This window comes from Lepisosteus oculatus, chromosome 4 (assembly GCF_040954835.1).
Source record: "Lepisosteus oculatus isolate fLepOcu1 chromosome 4, fLepOcu1.hap2, whole genome shotgun sequence".
In the NCBI taxonomy this organism is placed as follows: Eukaryota; Metazoa; Chordata; class Actinopteri; order Semionotiformes; family Lepisosteidae; genus Lepisosteus; species Lepisosteus oculatus.
In genome coordinates this window covers 28,638,214-28,660,219 of record NC_090699.1, presented here as the reverse complement: position 1 = coordinate 28,660,219, position 22,006 = coordinate 28,638,214, and the positions used below count along the sequence as shown (strand labels likewise).

The 22,006-nt window shown below is 42.8% G+C and overlaps 1 protein-coding gene and 1 long non-coding RNA gene across 8 annotated transcripts in view; one reads left to right on the top strand and one right to left on the bottom strand.

The window, feature by feature from the left end:
* The window catches only part of LOC102697420 (serine-rich coiled-coil domain-containing protein 2), a 98,174-nt gene that overhangs the window by 59,938 nt on the left and 16,230 nt on the right, over positions 1-22,006 (top strand). For 3 of the 7 annotated variants that reach the window (XM_015346719.2, XM_015346720.2, XM_015346721.2), the window contains exons 8-10: positions 422-508; positions 2,844-2,957; positions 14,178-21,499. In XM_015346719.2, the coding sequence (XP_015202205.2) occupies positions 422-508; positions 2,844-2,957; positions 14,178-14,891 (915 nt within the window). In that variant the 3' untranslated portion in view covers positions 14,892-21,499. Of the gene's footprint in view, positions 1-421; positions 509-2,843; positions 2,958-8,095; positions 8,181-10,464; positions 10,505-14,177; positions 21,500-22,006 lie in introns of those variants that run through there. The other 4 variants (XR_001478384.2, XR_001478383.2, XM_015346724.2 and 1 more) reach the window with 3 other exon arrangements.
* On the bottom strand, positions 502-11,005 carry LOC107077338 (uncharacterized). Its single transcript, XR_001478385.2, has 3 exons — positions 10,752-11,005; positions 776-931; positions 502-673 (listed from the first exon to the last, which is right to left on the bottom strand). It is a non-coding gene; the product is annotated as an uncharacterized lncRNA (long non-coding RNA).

Here is a 22,006-nt window from a genome sequence, read left to right as displayed (position 1 = left end):
TTTATTTATTTCAGCATGTTAGTTTGATTTTTATCAAGACCATCCACCTCCTCCAGTGGTTCATGTTTTATACACATCCACTGTGCTACACATCATAAACACCTTTGCCTTGTTTATTGGGGACCAGTTAATGATTGGGATGCCACTAGAATTTTCTGATCCCAAACTCTGGATTCTCCAGGTCATGGTGCAACCTGACTGGGTTTGTCACATATGCTTTTAGCTCAGAGCGTATAAAGGTTTGAGACATGGGAACTAAGTGTACAGACTGGTCAGTGTCCCAGAAAAAAGGCATCTGGGGTTGAGCTTTGAGCAGCTGTGTCCCATGATAAATAGTAGTTTGGTCTAGCCTTTAGGCAATGGGCATTGTCAAACATTTGTCTGCCTGTTTTACCTGACATGTATGTAATCTGTCTACCAGGTGGAGGAGCTAATGAAGGAAGTTCAGCAGCTGAAGGAGGAGCTGAAGAGTAAAGATCAGACCATTGAACAGCTGAGGCAGCAAGCGGTGAGAGAACCGGATTGGGTTTCTTAGTGCGAGGAAGGGTCAGTATGTCTGGACCATGGATGTTAGCCGCTGCTGTTGATGGACTGCTGGTGGGGGGAGAGAGCACCTGAGGGCTTGTGACCTTATTCGTTCTGCTCTTCGCCTGGCTCCAACGCTGCCTCCACTCTAGCAGCACGATGAAAATAGGTTAATTGTACCACTTCCCAGCAGAAAACCATGCTGATATTTATTAAAATCACGATAGGCAGTGCGCCCTCTCACGCTTACCAGGTGCTGTGCTGACTAGAAAGCTGCCTCTTCTCATCTGAACACAGTTTGCTGCTCCGTTTCTCAGTGCTCCTCTGCCAGGTAATGCCGACCTGCTGATAATATCTATCTAATGGGCAACTATTGACACCCTGTTCTCCGAAAGCCCCATGCTGCCTGTAAAGTGGAAAGGAAATTAAAGTGATCATCATCAAGCCAATTGACAGCAGGCTGCCTTTTAGTAACTGTAATGCAACGAGGAAGCCGCTGTGCTCAATGTGAAGCCAGCTCGGTCTGGTCGTGGTGGATTGGACTTGCTCCTGCTTAACCCGAGCCGGCAAATTCCAAGCAGGCTCTTAAGCCGAGAGCAGCCACCCCAATCTGCAGCCCACAGTTGGGCAAGGGTGAGGCTTTCACATTTCTAACAGCCATTAAATAAGCTCTGTCAAGGCCGGGAGCGAGCCAGATTTATTGAGGAATATTACCTATAAAGAGCTCTCCATAATGCTTTTTGGTTTACTGCTGCTCTTGAAAGCATTGCTGTCCAGTTCAGAGCATTTTCTCCTTTCCTTTTTTTTCCCTTTCTTTTATTTCCTTTTATGTTTTTCATCCTCCTGAGGTTATTTATTTATTATTTTGCTCATTCTCAGGTAGCCATAGTAACAAGACATCTGAGCGCGGAGTGCGCAGTATGCTGCAGAGTGTGGTTACGGGGGTCGCTACAGCAGTGTTAATTATAAATGGTCTGTACATTGGTGACTGCAGTCAGTAGGATAAATCCGGATAGTTGGAGAGAACACTTCGTTCGCCTTGCTTGTATTTAACTTTTCTTTAAGAGAACACCTTCTCACTGACTCACGGGCTTCCAGACTCTCCATCTGGTTGTGACAGTGCTCGTAGCCTTTTAGCCAGTCTCTGTAAACTGATTGCTGTTCCAGATTTTCTTATTAAAGGCAAATACTTTCAGCATTACGTAACGCAAACATTAGTTTTTGATAGAGTGGAGTTAATACTGAATGTATTCTCAGGTAAAGTGCCAGCTGTATGATCACTGTGTGTTCCTTATTACTTTCCGAATGTAAGCCCTCAGTGCAGAGCAGGAGGGCGCTGAGTGTATTTGGCAGCTGGAAATGCAGCTGTAATGTCCCGAAAGTGTCAGTAGCTCTACTGCTGTGGCAAAGTGTCATTTTTTATTTATCTCTGTATTTTAGATTTTGTAATGGGTCATATTCTTATGATTTCCTCAGTTCCTAATGCTAGATTTAGCTTTTTTATACTTTGCTCCACAACACAGTGGTATCAGCAACACCTTCTTTTATTAGTTACTTTTTCAGGTGTGACTTAAGTGAAACATCCCATTTTTTAATCCAGTGGTTCCCAGTCCTGGTCCTGGTGACCCGCACATCTGCTGGTTTTCATTCCATCCCACCTTCATTAGGTAATTGAAGCCTTAGTTGATCTAATAAGTTGCTTCAGTTGCATTTTGTTTCTAGTCACAAGTTTGGGATTTTATTTCTTTCCAATTTTGGGAATTTATAAGGTCCAACATATTTAAGATCTAGAAACAGTTTAAATCAATCTTACCATTAAGTGAATGAAAGGTATAATTGAGTAACGGATGGCTCGACAGAACCACAAACCAATACGTGTGTGGGTCAACAGGACTAGGACTTTACATCTTTACCCTCTGGTTAGACTGGTTTATACATCTGAACTAGAGGACCAGAATTCTCTACTGCACTTAGAAAATGGAAGGTTCTCAATCATGACACTCTGTGTTTCACTAATAGCTGTCAAACTAACATATGAGACCTAACTGCTGAAGGAGCAAGTCTGTTCTTCACACTGAAAGAAGGGTGGACATGATAGCTCTTTGCAGTTTTACAACTTTTACAACTTCTAATTTTTGAAGTTTTGAAGTCTTTTTCATCTCCTGTGGAGGTTCACTGGAACTGCTTGATATAGTTTTTTGCCTTTTAGCAGTCCTTGTTGGAAGGGTGGTGCAGTGTGACCGTTGTAATCAGAATTATTTGGTCCCTACCTGGCAGAATGCAAAACAAATTATTTTATTTTTGCTTTCTCACCTCAGTCTGTGCTCGCCCAGCCTGCGAGATGTCACTGTCAGCACAGAGTGCCAGAGGTGAAGACCGAGAGGCGCACACATCAGGACAAGGCCACCCAAACCCCCTGGAGAGGGAACGCCGTGAGTTCTGCTCTTTATTATTTTGTCTGCAGCCTATCTCATCTTCCCATCACTGTGCCTTCCTCTATCCACGTCACCCAGCAAGAGAGGAAATGGCGCTGCCTTGCCTGTACAGGTCTCACTCTGTGCTGCACAACTCTTAAGATTTCCTGTGTCTTCGTTTTTCACCTCTTCATCTCTTCTGTCATCCTCAGCCTGAGCATGGCTTCCACTAATGCTCTGTTAATACTGCGGCGGCAGTCGCCCTCTGTGCAGTCCTCCAGTGTGGAGTGGCGGAGAGATGAATTGGTGAGCCTCTGTCAGTGTGACAGCAGAGTGATGAGCCCCCCACAGGCAGGGGTGCTGGGTTATCGATCAGCTCCTGTGTTGTCGTCTGCTGGGCTGCTGGACACAAGCCCCAGGTCCAGAGCCCAGTACCCTCAGAAATCCTGAAAATCTCCATCAGGGAGATTTGGTTCCATATGCTTGTTCAGTGTGCATGAACAGTATAATTAAAAAAAAGCCTTTGATGTGACAATTTATGATGGATTTTATAAGCAGAAGTTATTTTTTGATAATATAAATACCACCCTACTGGAAGAGTCTAGTTCTTTTGCCAGTATGTTTTTCCAGTAGTGTTACTGGTTCCAGAGAGCTGCGGCGCCCTGTGGATTATTAAACCATGCTTCCCACATAGCTTTGTCAGACCTCGTGTTGTGCTGACTATGATGAACAGGCACGTGTGGACTGGCTGGCCGTTGTGCTCTGATGAAAAGAACTCGTGGCTGAGTCTGGGGAAATAAATCAGGGCAATTTCACTAATGACACACAAGGATAAATCTTTCAGGGTTCAGTAGATGAATGGCCTTTGTTTACAAGGCAATGATACAACATGCATTGCAATGAACAGCACAAATTCCAGTGGCAGCAGTACTGAAATTACCTTGGCACACTGCTTGTGCTTTTGATATGATGGACGGGTATGTTCCGTGAAGAGCCAGCCGTGTGATTAGATTCTAAACGAAGAGTTTACTTGATCTATGTCTCATAATAAGTAACGCATTCATTTTACTCCACAATAAAGGATACGTGCTGTGTGAAGGAATACCGGGGCCATGTTGAGTCAAGATGCAGCGATAGTTATAACTTATGAACCTAGATGTGTTTTATTTAGTTTTTATTTTAGGACTTTATTTACTTTTTTAGTGAAATTTACAGTAAGTCAGGAAAAGGAGGAGAAATTGGAACTGCTCCAGGGCTGTGATTTACAGCCTCATTTATTGGCTTACCTGAATGGGGCAATAAAATTATTTACGAACATAGCATGCTGGGCGGGAGCTGTGTGCGCCTTGTGCTTGTTGGAGAGCTGCAGATAAGCTTCTGTGCAGTTGTAATAATGTGCAACAGCCAGTGGCACAGCGCTGATACTACATTATTCTAATTGAATTTTGCACTGCTCAGCTGCACAGCTCCGGCGGCAGGCTCGGAGATAAGCCAGGTGAATTGAAATTAAAGCATTTTCTTTCATTCGTTTTTTTTTAAAGAACAGATGCCATTTGAAGGGAAAACCTCCCTAAAAACAAACGCAGAGCGTGATAGCCTTGACATTTCACTTTAGCAAGGCTAAACGCAATTGCTTTGAAAGGTCAGAAAATAAATGGTAACACACACTTGCTATAGCTGCTGATAAGAGGAAAAGGAATTAATTTTTTAAAATAAAAGCATCGGACCCAAATAAAATCAAGTATTAGACGATGACAATGGCAGAAAAAAAAGGTCTTTTTGAAGCCAGCTTTTGAATCTGGAGTCAAACAGAGTTTAGGGCTTGAGTACATGCTTTCCATAATTCTGTTTGAGTGGGCCTTTCTGTGTGTTTTCAGAGGAGTTGAAAGCCCAGCGGTACCCTGAGCTTGTGCCTGTGTATTATGATCAGTGCTGCAGCAGGATGGATGGCGTGTTTGTTTTATTGACAGCGATGCAGCAGGGGGAGGCAGTGTGTCTCAGGGTTTTATATTCAAAGCAGGAAGGGCATTTGCATGATCTTTTTCCCCAGTGTAGCTGAGTTGCTTAGTGTGACCAGAGAGCACCTGGAGGGCATTTCTACATGCACCTCAGCTTCCCTCTGACAGCTGGTTTCTGTAGCTAATTACAGTGGAATGGCATTGGAGAGATGATTGGGAAGTCCAGTGTTATAGAGGCTGCAGCTTTGTGTGTGTGTGTATTTTGTGGAGACAGAACTGGCCACCCTTGCAAAGTGACATGCAGTTTCCTCCTTTTATAAGGATGGTGATGTAAACCCCCTATAGCTGTGATATCATATACTGTACTGATCCTCTGTTCAGATTTTAATTTCTGTGAACGTAGTGAGTTTTAATGTCAAAAAGCAAATAAAAAACTGAAATGTCAATTGTCGTGGGGTAAAGCTTAAAATTTCTGTGCTGATATGTGTGTGTTCATTCATCTAGATGTATGTGTGTCTTTCAGCCTGGCCTGATTTATTTTTTGTGAACAGTACAAGAATGCAGACAAGGGTATGTCTGTCTGCTGAACAGTGTACCAATATAAGGCTGGTGTTCCTTCATAATGTGCTGTTGTGGAACACTAGAATCATAGAATGTCTTAGTCTGGTTTCTCCACCAGGGGACACTCTTGAGTTCTGGGAAAGAAAAAATACTAAACGTCAAATGAAAAACAGCCCATGTATTTAAAAACCATCCATGTGTTCATTCAGCCATTCATTCTCTCATCTCCCTTATTAACAGCAAAACTGGGAAGGACTGGAAACTCCCATCAGTGACTTACAGTGCCATGTGATCTTTACCTAACCTTGCATGTGTGTTTCACGTACTTAGCATTTAACTGGCTTTAAAAATGCCTCCTTCGCACACAGGCACATAGAACCATACAACACAAGCAGTGTGTGGCTCTCATTCATAAAAGCTCTTCCCTGCAGGAATAATTGGTCCTGTTACTGGCTATAGATGTTGAAAAAGAAAGGAAAAGAGGAGTAGAGTGTTGTGCTCAAAGTGGAATAAAGGTGGAGGATTAAAGGAAAGTGGAATACATTTGCTTTGCTGTGTAAAAAAATACATTAGAGCAACAGCACCATTATTGAGTTATTATTGATGCTATAATGGATGTATTTGCAATTGCAGCAATAATAAGTACAAAGTTCAACAAAGCTCTTTCTTTTTAAACACCTTGAGAAGCCACCTTTAAAGGCGCTATATAAAATAAAGTGTTTTACAATTATTATTATTATTATTATAACCAAGAAAATTCTAAAGGTTGCTCAGATGGCACAATAACAACACCTGTCAAATTCCAGCCTCCAGAATAAAAGAGGTTTTCCTTTCATTTTGAATTTTCTCCTCTTTAAATGGAGCCTTTGCAGGTGGCTTTGGAGTGGAGTTTGAATATAATTGGGTTTTACACCCAGGCATCAAAAGTGTTCACGCGCTGAATCAACTGCGACGGCCCTGGAAGGGAACAGAAAATAGCCTGCATTCTCCTGGGAGTAAATTCTGTATCCGCCACTGCAAGTTCCTTCAAAGTACAGATTTGCTCAATTTAAGATGCTGCCAAAATACCGTGAAACGAGATTACTTCTTGATTGTCACTCGTTCTCAGCTGTATCTCAGGTTGGGCATCTTACAATTCACTGATGATACTCTAATCTAAATCCTGCATTTGGGCTCATCAGAAAGTTGGCCATTTATTAAGTGGTACACATTCACACTCACAAACAAGCTCATTTTCCAATCAAATGACAGACAGGGGGAAAAGCAAGCTTCTGCTCTGGAGTGCATCTGGAAAGGACGGCTGTGGCTTGCAGTCAGCTGTAGAAAACTGCATACTTGCTGCTGTGATGTTTTGTGAGTACAAAACAATTCCCAAACAATTACATGCCTCATTCATCATGAGAAAATAGAAGCACAAAAAGTGTTTTGAGTTGTGTCTAGCCTGTTGTGAAATCAAGCACTGGGGTTTTGCTCAAGTGTCTTAACAGCCTGTTTATTTTGCATGTGAGTGAATTTAAACTTCAGGGTTAATACAGTGGAAAAGGCCAGAGTCTTCTGACAGACAACTAGAGGCCCCCTTTCTAGCAAAGCTTCCTAAATATCCTCCACCTCCTCTGAACTAATCAAAAAGGGGAGAAAGGGGGTAGTCTTCTGTTCAGGCTGTCAACTTCTGTGCTACGCCAGACAGGATAGTACACAGTACACCAAGACCTTGGAAGCTAACAGCTTTGACAGGATCAATTGAAGTTGCTTCCTTCACCATTCTGTACAGGACTGAAAAGTTATGGAATTTAAAAGTTTCTTTGTGAGCACTTAGGAAGCTTTTATGGTTTTAGAGACCTTGATATAAAAAGGCTATGAATCTAGAGATAAACTATGATTTTCACACTTTATTTCATGATTTATTTGGACACTTTGCTTTGTAAGGGGTTGGCATGAAGTTGGTCTTTGTAATGTATATGTAATAAGTCTTTTTTCTTTAATCAGTTCACGTTTATACTTCATTTAGTCAAACTTCTGTCTCTTTGTGGTGAGGCAATCTCAAAGCACTTTTGGAAGCTTCAAATTGAATCAGATGGGTAGTACAGTAGATGCTCAAGGAATGGCTGCAGGATGTGTAGCAGCAGGAGCAGTGGAGATTGCTGAACAATAAGGCTTTGTTAGAGTAGTGAAGAGCAGAAGACACACTCTTCTGTCTCAGTGTGCGTTGTGTAATGCTCAAGATGGGTAGAGGGTAGGTTAATGCTCCACACACGCAGGAGGGTTACAGCCTAGCTTACTGCAAAACAGTGTGCTAACATAAAAACTTAAAACCATCTGGATTTTCATGACTCCTGTGGCCTGCACATACCTGCTGAGTTTTGTGGTTAGGGTATTGTCTAAAGATTTGCATGGGTGCTTCAATAACTCCTGTTTCGAGTACAAAGTACGAGCTGAGAACATGCCAGTCCAGCGACGCATGCATTTTGGAATGGAGATCTACGTCCGACATCTATCTTTCTTGAAGAGGCCTGTGCGAGGCTGGGCTGCTCTCTTAACGTCATGTCGCGTTGCACGCTAACACTTCCGCGGAGGGCGAGTGCGGCCGTGGGTTCTCTGTGTGTGTCACGCCTCTCCCCTTCTGTTTTCTCTGCGCAGGGTGTGCTGCCTGCTCCCTTCTTCTCTCCCTGGCAGGGCTCGTACCAGGGGACGCCCAGGGCCAGCGCTCCACACCGCAGACAGAGTGAGTCCACTAACACCACCCCCAGTCTGCCCTCAAGTCTCTCTCTACACCACCACTCTGCCCCCCCCCCCAACCCCCCTTCTTCAGCTGCCCTGTCGTGCAGTTTCCACTCCTCCCCCGGACATGGAGCTGAGTTCCACTGGAGCCCTGCCGGCACAACCTGGCGTGCGGTCAGTCTTGGGGCCTTTGTCACGAGAACAAATACACGAATGAGAAGCGCAGTTTCCTCTCCTGAATTCCACCACTGGGGATAGAAACCTCCCATCATACCGTTCAAAGGTTTTCAGTGCTCTACATTTTTATCATGAAGAATAAAAAAACTTACATCACTAGTAAAGACAGTCTAAGGTAAACCAATCATATTATCTTCCAGACTAACAATAATATCAGTATTAAAGCTAAAAGTGATTAGGGCCACGGGGCATGCTATGTGGGTCTGTAGAGTTCAGGTCTCCAGAAATACTGAAAACTTGATTCTTGTTGCGAAAGATTCATTTAACGTGTTCGGAAATCTATACATCGGGAGAAACAGAATTACAGATTTCGCAGCAAGAAGATGTCCTGTCGAATTGTGATTAGGATTGTGGATCGAAACATTGGAATTAGATACAAAAATGTTTTGTCTGTTTGTCTCTGTTGTGGTTTGTCTTTATTTCAGTTTCTAAATGGAACCAATATTTGTAGTAGAATTAAAAACTCATTAATCTGGCTTACGAAATCAGAAATGTCTGTTTCACGTATTTGTTCTTCTATTTCTATAGACCTGGACTATTTAGATCTGCGTGTAATTTGCTTCCCTGCTGCCAGTGTTTGGCATTATGAAAATGCATACAGCCCGCAGTGCTGTAAAACATTAGCTCAGTTCTTACAATGCTGATAATGAGTTCAGACCACATTGTCAGTTTCCCTTTTGTCTTTCTGAAGTAACTCATGTTATTTCCTCCTTTGCCTCTCCCTGTCCAGATGTTTTCTCCAGGCTCGGCCATCAGGCACAATCCACCTTTTTCCTCATACTGAAAAACAGTCAATAGTGATCTCCTGAGTCATGAGTATTTGAGTCTAAGTGTTAAAAGCTGGATATGGAGCATTTCCATAGCAGACTAACATACTTTAATTATTGGACCATGTCCGTTGAATCACATATTTGAATTAGAATTAGCCAGGCACACCTCAGTCCCAGCACACTGCTTACTAGCTCTCTGTAATTAATTTGGCCGGAGGAACAACCAAGCTAAATTCACATGTGCCCTTTGATTACCTGAACTGCTTTGTGTGTATTGAGTCTCCCATCTCCAGGCGATGAAAACCAATATCTTTTTAAATTAACATTTCAAGTTCTTAACATGGATTTGATTCATCTGCTTCTCCTTGAGAGGATTCAGACTCCGAGAAATACAAGACGGAGGGGGAAAAGCATTTTGACAGGGGAGGGGGAACATAGGTATTAAAAGCTATGTTAGTACACAATAGTGAATTAACTATCCTAGATACTGGGAAACCAATCCAGGAAGAGGAGGATGGAGTGGGAGAAAGGGGGTGAGGTTAGGGGTGGAGAGATTATTTTGTTACACAGCTCTTTTGATCTTGTCTTCCATGTGCTCCATGGGATACACATGCAACACACCAGGCAGCCTGGGACAGGGGCTCCCAGCATTCATTCTAAGGGGCAACATCGAAGGCCCTTGTTTTTTAAGCAACATTTCTTTCCTCCACTAAAACAGCTGTTTTACTTCCATAATAAACTGGTCTGATTCACTAAAATTGCACACTAAGCCCTGGTCTCTCTTTGTCCATCTTTAATTTTATTATGAAATTAACAGCCTGCATAGGATTCAGTGTCGCATGGAAATAAAGACAGATGATGCTGTAGAATTCATAGCTTTAAAGGTATCTATGTGGGGCAGTGACCTCTCTAGGCAGAAAAGTCAATTTGCTAGAAGACAGGAAAGCTTGGTTAAAATACATGAGCAATCCATTACTGGGGCTTTGAACTGGGTTTTATCTGGACTAATTTTGAACTGTGCATCAAAGTCTGTGTGCCTGAATGAGTGCATGTATTTATGCTGTCGGGGTGTGCACAGCGAGTGTGTATGTGTGCAAGTGTGTGTGCATTATGCAGGTTTGGGGTGGCGGGATTTTGACTAACATACTGTAGCTGCCCCTCTCTCTAGCTCTGTTGCTGCCTCTGGCGCTCAATCCTGCTACTGTATGTTTGCCTCTCGTGTGATGCCATTGTCCTTGTTGTTTCTCTCCCTTTGCTTCTCCCCATAATGCCCTTGGCAAGGAGTGGAGGAACTAGTGCATTACTTCCGTGATAAAGCGTGGTACAGTACCGTTTCAGATTTCTCTCTAACCCTGCCCCAGCCCTGCCCCTGCACGATGAAGCATGCGCTCTTCCCTGCTCTCTGCATGGACTGAGTCAGCTTGCAGCGCCCACAGGAGCCTGGCCAGTCCTTCCCTGCTTATCTGTGTTTGGTGGATCTGCACAGACCTGTCTGTGTGCTGTGTGCCAGTGTGTCAGCCTCTTCCCACACATTTTTCACCCTCTTTGTTTTCTGTTGATCACCGTACCTTCTTCCGTTCTTAATAACGATCATAGGTTCGCCTCCCTTCCCCTCTTTCATTCCGTCTCTCTTCCTCCTTTCCTGCTCCAGCTCCCTGTTCGTGGGCTGGGGAAAAAAACAGTTTGCCGGATGTATCGGTTCTCTCGGGCTGCGGATCAATCACCGCCTCCTTCCAGCATTTCCAGCTTCATGTGTAGACTGTTGCTTAGGTTCTCCTCAAACACCGCTCTGTTATTTTTAAGCTGTGTGGAGCCTGTTAAACATCAATGAAGATTTTGATTTTCATTGCGATCATCTGTGAGTTAATTTTTATCCTGAAGGCAGTCAAGAATTTTAATTGTGGTCCTATTCAATATTCAATGGTTCAATGGTTGAACTTTGGAACATTCTATTGACTGCATTTTCTGCATATTTATTTGCTTAAAGGAGTGCTTATGCATCGTGTAACAGTGTATATGTCTTAGTGGCAGTTATTTAGAAGGTAAGAAACCACAATAATATCAATTTTTTATTTTTGCTGTCTAGCAGTTTGCTTGGAAGTGGAAACTCCAGTTTTGTATAGCTGATTTCAATGTTGAAAAACTTTGACTAGGATCCCAGTTCCTTCTGTGTCCTAGAAAATGTCACGCTCATGTGGGTTATGAGGTGTACCCTTTCTCATTCTGCAGAGTAGTGAAGGCACATTTTTAGAGCCTTGTTGCTCTAAGTTCAAACGACACTGGAGAGGCAAACATTCTGCACTTCAGCTATGGTAGTGTTCACAGCACCAACCATTTTTTTTGTTGGTTTCTGATGAAGTGTTTCTTTTTTTCCCCCTCTATCTGTTACTCACATTAGGGTTCAGCCCCTCTGGAATCCAGATACTGTACATGTCCTGTGTAAACCTTTAAAACAAGTTTATTTTTTATTCTCTCCCTGTCTCATTTCATCATGTGCTTAACTCTTTTGTTAAGGTGCTGTGTACTTGTACCATTGCTTTTAGGTAAATGGCATCCATTTCTCTGATGCCTGTTTGGATCTTTAGAGTGAAAATATATACTTTGAGCAAATGTTTGTTCTTTAAGTAATTGCATCAAAACAGAACTGGTCGATCGTGGTGTCAGCAGTAAAGTAGATGGTACTAATTACCTGTAAATCTGAGCAGTAAATGTCCTGTCTTGGAGCTGGGAATGCAAGGTGACTTCCTCCTTGAAACACCTGCTGGGTTTTATAAGTTTGCTCTCTAGTTGTCTCCGGAATGCTGTGTCACCTTTATCAACTCACATTTCCTAATCCTTGTGAGAAGTTATAAATTATTTATGAAACTCTGCTAAAGGCCACCATCCCTTTCTTTAAGCCTCCTGTCAAGACAGACTTTGAAAAGTTTCCTGAGAGGCCCAGAGCAGAAGCACTGAGGGCCTGGGGAGGGGAGTCCTCATTACAGCCCAGCAGGAGTGAGGGGAGAAAGGCAGAGAGTGGGCAGTAGCTGCTTTTAGCGTCCTGCCAAGGCAGCTTTCCCAGGGTGTCGGCACCTGTTTGCCTGTTCTGCTCAAAGCTGCGGGACTGGAAAAGAGGGAATGGAGGGAAAGCCTTAGACTGCAGTGAGAAATTACGACCAGTCAATAGAGCAAAGGGAGACCAGTGATGAAGGTTCAGGTGTTTCATTGCATAGTGTGTTACTTTAAACTTGAAAGCCTTACCTCATCCTGTGTGCAATGATGAGAACATCTATGCTGTTGTAGGAGGTCACTTGGTATTGATCCTGTGAGCACCATGAGCACTTCTCACGTGTGATTGACATTTCAGCAGATTTTTTAAGGTAATGATTATTTCCCCACCATGGATGAGGGGTAAAAGCAAACTTATGTCAGCAGATCATTAGTTTTGGGGAGGGCAGGGGTTAATACCTTACTACTGTTTCTCATTTGCTGTGGCTGCTGGTTGTAGGATCTTATCTACTGATCCTCTGTGTTGTCGGTGCTGTTTTATGCTGACATATCTGCCCATAGTGTAGCACTCCAGAGAAAGAATAAATGTGTTCATGTTGGGCCCCAGCTGCGTTGGCACGGGTAATTCGTACAAATGAAATAACCGCACTGTTGATCTTTATAACCCCCTCCTCTAGCCTTTAGATGTTCTAGCATCTGGGTGGCTTAAGGCGCTGTGTACTGGTTCTGAGGAACCAAATCATTTGCTGAGGTCCAGTAGCAAACAACTCCTTTTTTTCTATTGTGCAAGGAGAGAACTGTGCAAATGATAAACTATTCTTTTTGTTCACGCTGTTGTACTGTTCAGCTGGTCCAAGAAGCTGGAGCACAAGGCTGGTGTGTACCCAGCCAGCAAAGTTATCTCAATTTTAGGTTGGCAACTTTGTATGCAGTGCCTCAAGCAACTGTGGTTTATAAATATTGATTGGAGTTGTACTCTGTATACTGCACGCGCCTCATTTAGAAGGCACAGAACATCAGTTTTGTTTGTCCGGATTTATGTAATATATGTGTATTTATTTTTCTTTTTTGCATCTTATGTTTTTTTGGTTTGCTGTCTGCTTTAACATCAAATGTACTTTATTAAGGGTATATCCATCTCATTTCAGCTTCAGAAGAGACTGAAATAATCACAACAGAAGGAATCCCTCATTGAGAAAAAGTGTGAAATGGAGCAGTGCATGCAAGCAGACCCAAAGTTATTGCCTTCCAGTCAGTGTGCAAAGGAATTATAGACTCTGCACATTATGACCACAGCTCTGGTGTAGAGGACCTGTGTTTTTTTTTTGCATAAGAATAGAAGAATCTGAAAGAATTATTCCCTTTGAGTTTCACAGCCTTTGTGAATTTAACAGACAGTCATAAGTGTTAGAGGTCAAAAAATGGCCATATCTTTTTACTTAACAAGCAAACTCTAAATGTTAATAAGGGCCTGGGTTAACTTAAGGGCCTCACTGTTGGGATTAACCTTTTGGTAATTGGCGATGCTGTTTTCTAAAGTGGGGCAACAGTGGTGTGCTGCTGGTGTGTGCTCCCCCAGCTGCATCTGTTGTAAAGAGATGCAGCAGTAAAATAATATATATCTGGTGTGACCAAAACTGGTCCTGGGAAGGCACAATCAAGCAGGTTTTTCACATGTAATTAGCACACCTGTAGTTTAATTTAATTAAGTTAGTGAGAGGTCTGTTCAGTTACAACAGGAGTGCTCAACTTTGGCTGTGGAAGGCTGTGGGATGTTCAGGGTCCAGATGGTCTTGTGAGGACAGGGCATTTTTTACCACATCAGAAAGATTGGCTTTCTGAAGTTGATGAGTTTAGAGGGGCTGACTATATGTGTCCAAGCAGGCAGCAGTTACACCTGATACTGACTCCCTTGCATTCATTTTACCACAACCAGGCTTTGGCATTGAAGGAGTAAAATGTTAAACAACTCAACCCTGAAATGTTTTTTTTTTTCCTTTTCCCAGCCTCAAATACTACAGCCTTCCAGCCGCTACCGCACCGAGCTCCTCGCCCAGGGAAGACTAGCAAAAACAGCCCCCACAGAGGACCACAGTGACCGTGCTGAGCCTGCCGGGGCTGAGGAGCAGCCTTCTTCTCACTCCGGCCCAGATGCTTCTGCTGATACCATCAATCCCGCTGCTGCCACTGCTGTAGACCTACCAGCCCCAGCACCTGACCCAGACGAGCACAGCCCGGTCCTGAGTACACGGCTCAAAGTCAGCAGTGCTATGTCTTCTGCTGCTAAGCCTGGGCCCACAGGGACAGCCCTGCTCCCGGGCCCCCCTAGAGGGCCTTTGACAACTACTGCTTCTGCTCCACAGAGAATCCATGGCAACGGACCCCCACGAATCCTGCAGCCGCCTCGCTTTTACACCAGAGTGTCCGTCCCTGCCCTTCCGCAAGAGGGTATGTGTGGGACTGCAGGCAGTCTGCAGGAAGGAAGCAAGGCCACCTCCAGACTGCTGGCACCATACTCTTCAGCGAACCTGAAAGTGAAACAGCACCCACCTCCTTCCCAGGGCACCCAGGCTTTAAGCGCAGCACAGGCCATTGGCCACTCCAGGCCCCTGGGGCGCAGAGACATCGCAGCACAGCAGGACCAGGAGAAAGGCGTTCTCAAAGCAAGGGACCTGCTTCCCACCAATCACTCCCGTCTCCCCAAGCCAAAGATTCACTGACTTCCTTGACGATGCACAAAAAGAGGAGGGCCACTGACTCCCAGGCCTGCAGGCCATTCCGGGGTGAGGTCTGGCTGCCTGTGTTCGCACTCCTGGGGCTGAAACCTCAGTCTTAGAAGTTTTCATTTATTGTCATTTTCCTTTTAAACTGCAGTAGATTAAACATAACTATGAGGAAGAAACTAAATAAGTAACATCTCCTTGCAGAAACAAGAACTTCCCTCCATGTTCAGTGCCTGGTAGTTTCTCTGTCAGTTTCTCCCCTACAGAGTACAGCTTATCTGCCATAAAACAGAAATACAGTTCAATATGTTCCTCTCTGTGGCTTCCTCATCCCTGCTGAATGTCCTGCTGAATGTACTGAAGTCTGCTTGCTTCCTATGGGGGTTAGTGTGTGACGTATGAGATTCACATTTTTATGGACTTGGAGCTTTATCTTGTATATTGTTTCAAAAAAAGTTCCAAGATGTAGCAGTCTGGCATATTGGCGTTTGCTTGCATAAGCTCTGAAACTAAAGGGTAGTCCTGTTCCTTGATAGAATGAAGGGTGCTTTTTGATTGTTCTGGGGTGAAAATCTTAACGTAACAAACCGTTTGCTTAATGACTAGGTCTTGACAGCCGCAGACAGATTCAGTGTGTGTCACAATCGATATGGCATCTCAAAGGTTAAGCAAGATTTAGTCAAGTGGTTTTAGACCTAGTATATTCAAGAGTGAATTCTTCTCTTATTTCCTCTGAAATGTTTAACTTTCCACAGTCCTTGTAGGAACCATTGAACTGTAAATAAATTGTGTTAACCGCAGCTGTGTTCGGAAGAAAAACTTGCACGGTATTCTGACTGACTTTTTGACTTCAGAAAGGAGCAGGCATCACAAATGTGTTGGGGAAAAATACATTTTGGTAACATTATTTAGAACTTCTTGTACTATTCCAAGAAACAGTTTTTCAATGGAAGTAAGCAGTTGCTCATTTAATGTTGTGAAACTTGTAAGAAGTTGTGGATGATGTAGCCCCCAAATACAGCTAGTGTTTTATTAAGACATGTTATTATAAACTGAGATCTTTGTAGCAGCTGTGGTGTTATTAGATGTTCAGCACACTGGGGCTGCACAGCTCGGAAAATGCTTACCTGTTAACCGCTATCCTGGCCTGGTGCATTTAATCCTGAAATTTTCCTCTAATATCTGGCAAAATGTCCTTTTTTCTGTGAACAGATCTGCAGAGTACCATACTGTTCCCTCCAGGTAACAGTGCTGTTCTTGTTGACTTTTTATTTATGAGAACCGCTGAGGTTAGGCTCTGTGTAAGCACAGCAGTTTGAGTGACATCTCTTCATGGAAGTTGTCAGGCTCACACTCTTTTTAGGCTTCCCATCTTCCCCAAATTAAGGCATTTCCTTTCCCTTTTTATGCACTACTGGATGAGAGCCCTCAGAGGAATGTTACCAATATTGCTATTTTTACTACAGTGGTCAGCAGAGAATAAATGTGCTGAGCAAGTGTCATAGTGTACATTGTAAATAACAACGCTTATAATGCATTTCTCTGCAGGCTAACATGGACCGTATAGACCTAATGATGGCTGACCTTGTGATTCACTACTTTACATGCGCTATTTTGTGCTGTCTTCAGATAAGCGTGTTAGCGTAATCACGGATGAGGGCTGGTGCCAGAAATCGGGTGATGTACATGTCAGGGATTATGAGCACAGTGTGTGTTTTTCCAGAGCCTGGGTCAGCAGCATTTGTCAGTCATGTGCAGAGCAGCTTGTTTTAATCCAGCCATGCTCTCTTCAACAAAAGAGAACAAAAAATAACATGCCCTGCAAGCCTGAGTCATTTACATAGATTGCGTAGAAGGCAGAGAAGAGTGACCAAATCTTAGAACCGTACTATGCATTAATAAGCCCTGCCTCCTTTGAATGAGTACCTCCAGCAACAGTTTACACATGATGCCTATTGTCACTGGTATAAACATCAGCGTCTTGCATCAGGCTCAGTCCACAAGGCACAAGTCCAAGCTCTGCTCTATAAGTCTGTGCTTGTACCTGTTTTATTTGGTGCTTGATGTCTTCTTACAGCTATTATCTCTCATATTGCTCATTTTAATGGGACAGGGCTCTGTAGGTTTTGTAGGGCTGCCGCTGTGGTTGTTTATGCATGTCCAGGATTGAAATATACAGCACACAGCAAGACGTTTATATGTCCAGTCTAAAAAACAGCTCAAGTGATTTAATACTTTAATTTATTACTAACCTTTAGTTTAATATAATATTGAAATAATGCTATAAGTTCTCAGTTGATAAAGTTAACAAAAAACATACATAACACAGCTGCCTTGCATTTGGGAGATATTTGGGGAAGCATTTTGTGTGTGTCTGTGTGTGTGTGGAGGGGGGGTGAGACATCCTACCATATTGCATGGATCCATAATACTGGCATGCAGAACTTTTGTGTGCACTGGAAAAGTCATTTTCTCTAGGGCAAGCATCTTTTAGCATTGTATTAAAAAGAGTCAGTGCTGCACACACTGCAACGCTTCATGTGTTAAGAATTGGGAGGAATGGGCTCCAGTACTTTTAACAGAATGCAGTATTTTTGAGTTTGTTTAATTTTAAAAACCCAGCAAACTGTGTAGAATTTTGTACTTCCCCTGTGTCAGTAAAGTGTATTTTTGAGAGATGGCAGGCAGTCAGACAGATCAGATGAGCCTGTCCAATTAAATTGGGCAAATCTCCTCATAAAGAGGCAGGACAGTTCATATTTGCTTTTTACAACCATCAGACGTCCACTTCAAACTGTTTGCATGATTAACTTGAATCCACTTATCAGGAGGAACATTTTTAAAGGCTGTTTAAAAGTATTAAATGCATATGGCATTTTACAGCATCTATAAATCCCACCTGTTTCACGCTGCACAGTCTGACAGACATATACTTTAATCCTTGACTGTATAAGGAGCTCTTGTTTAACGGTGTTTATAAATTTGCCGGGAGTTTACATCAACAACCTGTTATTTATATAAAATCCCACTTGAAATAGTTAATGTAGTTTAGCTGTACCTGAAACTAGAACAGGAACTGACTCACAGATGAAAGACTTTTTTCTCATTTCCACTGGAGAAGAGGGATGTTACTGCCCTGGTTGCCTCCTCTCAAGCTCCTTTCTGTGTGAAGGAGAGGCCTTGTGCTGCAGCTTCATTTCTCTTGGTCTTTAGGACCGTCTTATTAATCTCCTAGAGGACAGGAGTGTCTTTGTGCTGTCTTTCCACCCATTACCTCACATTGGCCTAATTGACAAATCCAGCGTCCCTCTGGATCTGAATGATTTAAAAGTGACTCATCCTTTAATACGGCACACATTTGAAATCAGCAGCTGTAAAAGACCTTGAGATGTTATTTTAAAATGTCTAGCTGAGCAAAAAAAAAAACAGAACTCTGAAACTTAGTTTAATTTGGAGCTCAAACCTGTAGGCCCTTTAGCCCTCCAGGTGTGCAGACACCCCAAACCTATCTCCATATCTCAGCTCCTGGTCGTCTTTCTCAAACTCATATCTGCAGAGTGCTACTGACAGCCCCTACTGCCTGCAGGCACAGTACAGAAAACCCATTCTGAATTTGGTTAGAAAATACTTTTGAAGTATATTGCCGATAAGATGCAGCAATGTATTTAAAAACTTTAAGAAGTCTGAATATTTTCAGTCCTTGTCCATTTCTGGTCTGTGATGCCCTTGTTTGGGTTACAAAGTCAAATGTCTATGTAGAGTTTTATAAGGTCATAAATGCTAGGGTTACCAGTATTCCCGCTACTGTTAAAGGCTGTGTAAAGCAAGTTGTTAATGATGGTAAGGTACAGAAGGACTGTTCACTGTGTTGGCAACACTGAGAGGAACTGAGGGTGCACAGAATTGTGTTTCTTTTAGCCTACCAGATATTTCCTGGGGTTTCTGTTGTTTTCGAACTGAATACCATTTTCGTTTCATGATTTGATTTATTTTTTCTTTCGATTGTACAGTATCTTACGCCTGCATTAGAGATGTTATTTTTTAATGAACTGATTTATTAGTTGAATAAAAGTGTTTTCCATTTGAAAAAAGTCTTTTAAAATATAGAAGTTCTCTTAAAATCCCCAAACTAGTTTTTCTTTTGCTGTAAGGAGAAGCTTAGTGTATTGTGCTGTGTTTAACGGGGCTTGTAGGTGTGTTTAAGATTAAGCATACCCTTTTAGTGTGGGGAATGTGGCTGTGTAACACAGTGTTCTTAAGGAAGAACAGAGAGAGAGTTTTTGTCCACCGCTTGTCATTCCAATGTAGAAGGCATTAGAACAGTATGATCCAAGATGCATGTTTTTTTACTTAGGGAAGATTCTTTATATAAAGTCTTTTTCCATCAGTATCAGGAGAGGAGAGGATAACATAGGAGATTTCAATGTAATTTGTTCGTTTTCAGAGAGACGAAGCTCTCTATCTTGTTTTGAATATGAGGTTCAGCTGAAGGAGTATCAATTTGTAATCTACTCTGAAGATTCAGCTTCTATTGTTGGGTATTTTTATTAGCTGATATATAAATCTATCGCATTGCAGTTGCATGTTGAAACACAGCTGGTAGTGAAATTCAATTGTTGTCAGGGCTATAGAAATGGGATAGTGACTGGGGATTTTTTTTTTCACAAGGCTTTTGCAGATATTGACTCCTTGTCTGCAATATTCGAAGGAGCTTCTGTGCGCAGTTCTACAGCTGGAAAGAAAGATCCTTCTTATGCCCAGGTCTGTCAGTGTGCTTGCTTGTAGAGGAGTACAGGAGCATGGTCTGTGAGATGGAAGTTGACAGCTACACAGAAAAAACAGGTTTCGTTTCCTTTTGAAGCGGCAGCCTAGTTGCTGTATTCTGTTCTTCTGCCTGTGGCGGTCTTTGTCCCTGTGCAGTGCCGCTTCCTAGGCCTTGAAGGAAATACATATCACAGCATTTCCAGAAACATGGAGAGAGAATGAAAATGTGGTCTTCGGCTGCTCCCTGCACAACCACTGAAGTAAACTTTTTGGACTCGCTTTTTGGTGCCATCTTTTTCACAACTCGAACACCTTCATTAATACTGATTGAGCGCAAAACGAGAGGGGGTCTATTGTCTCCAGGCCTCTGTTCAATATGCCAGGATGAGCGTCAATAAGAGAACATTGATTTTAAGGCGGCTAAGGGAGTAGACAGGCACCCCCGCTATTCCTGTAGCTGTGAGTGACAGCAGGAGCCCCCCTCATTGCTGCCTTTCAAGAAGAGACTGAATCAATCTGTCCAGTCTGTCTCTTAACCCCCAAGGCTGCTTGAGTGAGTGAGCGAGTGTGTGCTTGCTAGAGGAGAGGCCCTCTAGGGCAGGAGTGTTCAGCTGTCTTCACCCGTAGCAAGTCCCTCTCACCATGCCTAACGTGGTCAGAGAACCACCTGCCTCTTTTTGGCATCATCTCATTCTTCCAGCATTTTCCATACCATTAAAGCAGATCTTTGTATCTAAATGATGGAGCACTTATGACAATCTGTTCTGTTTTGTCTTTCCAAACAGCTTTGAATTTAAATAAAATTTAAGTTTTAAATTTAAACTTACTAAAACATACTTATTGAGCTTTCACTTTTACAGAAGTGTTTTCCCCTGACCCAGTGTATTCACATTCGCTCATTTGAAGTTCACAGTACTGGTTTACTCTCACTTTCCGACCCAGAGTGTGGCTGCAGTCAAGTTCCCCCTCAGTCTGTTACCCACACTGTTATTGCTGGGTCTCACCAGGTAACCATGTTATATAAGTCCAGAGAAACAGAAGTAAAAGCACTTTGCCTCTATGGTCAGATGGGAGTGAGGGATTTTTAAAGAATGCAGCTTGAAGTGGCAGAATATATTCCTAGGATCCAATTATATTTATATTGTTGTGATTCGCAATACTGAGGTCTGATTTGACTGCTGCATACTTAACAGGTTTGACATTAAGCTTTTTCAAAAAGCTCAGTATCTCAGCCTATACTGTATATGCAATAGGACTGAATGGTCTTTATTGTGTGCGTGCATTACTCCACTCTTCCCACAATCATTTCCTCCATACACTGTGTGCGATAAAACACTTTGTTTACAGCCAGGAATGTCAAAGATGACTGACGATCCTTTAATAGGTTATAAATCATCATTCTCCTGACTGGATGCTGTATTGCAGAATGAAATGATTCGTTTTTTTTGTGAAAGCTTTTTGTTTTTCCTTATTAAGTATTTCAGACTGACAAACCTGTACTGCTGCATTCTCATGTATCTTCCTGTTGTATAATTTGTGCAATACTGTAAGAAAAACTGAGAATATACTGTTACATATAATTATAAATATATACTAATTATAATAATTGCTACTAAGTTGTAAAATGTATTATAGAGTGATTTCGTTATAAACTAGGAGGTTGTAAGAAGAAAAGAAGTCAATCAGAAATGCACTTTAAAACATTGCAGCTGGCGGGACAGTGACAAATGCATCAGACTGCAGCGTGGTCTCTTGTGTTCTGCTGAAATGATCTTTGTTCCCTGTCAGGCCCACTCTCCTTGAGGCGAGATGTAGAACGTAATAAAGACTGCACAAACTCTTCTGTGTTTGGGGGTCCTTTGTTGGCTCAGCTGAAGCCTGTGTTCACTGATGAGAAGCAGCGGATAGAGTATGCTCTGGTCTGATACATGGGTGGCAGTGCAAGGGAGTGGCATTGCTGCCATGCGAAGGAGCAGGCTGTTTGCTTGCAGCAGCTTCAGACTTGCACGAAGGAGAATGAGTTATTTCTCCTGCAGTCATTACAGAGGGCCTGAACATCAGACTCGGAAGAAGGAGAATGGGTTGTTGCTCCCGCAGGCAGTGTAGAGGGACTGAAGTGTTCACTGTGGTGAGTACTGTAAAGTGAGGGAGTCAACCTGGCCTTCAGTTGCACCTCAACAATAGATTAAGCTTTCTCCAGACTGGGCTCCAATTAACACTGCTGGTTAATCGTATCCCTGCTCTACCCTGTGGCACAGCCAGGTACTTCAGGACATACAGTCGAATTCCATATACACTGGGCACAAAAACATACCACTTCCCCAACACACATTGCTTCAGCTGGACTG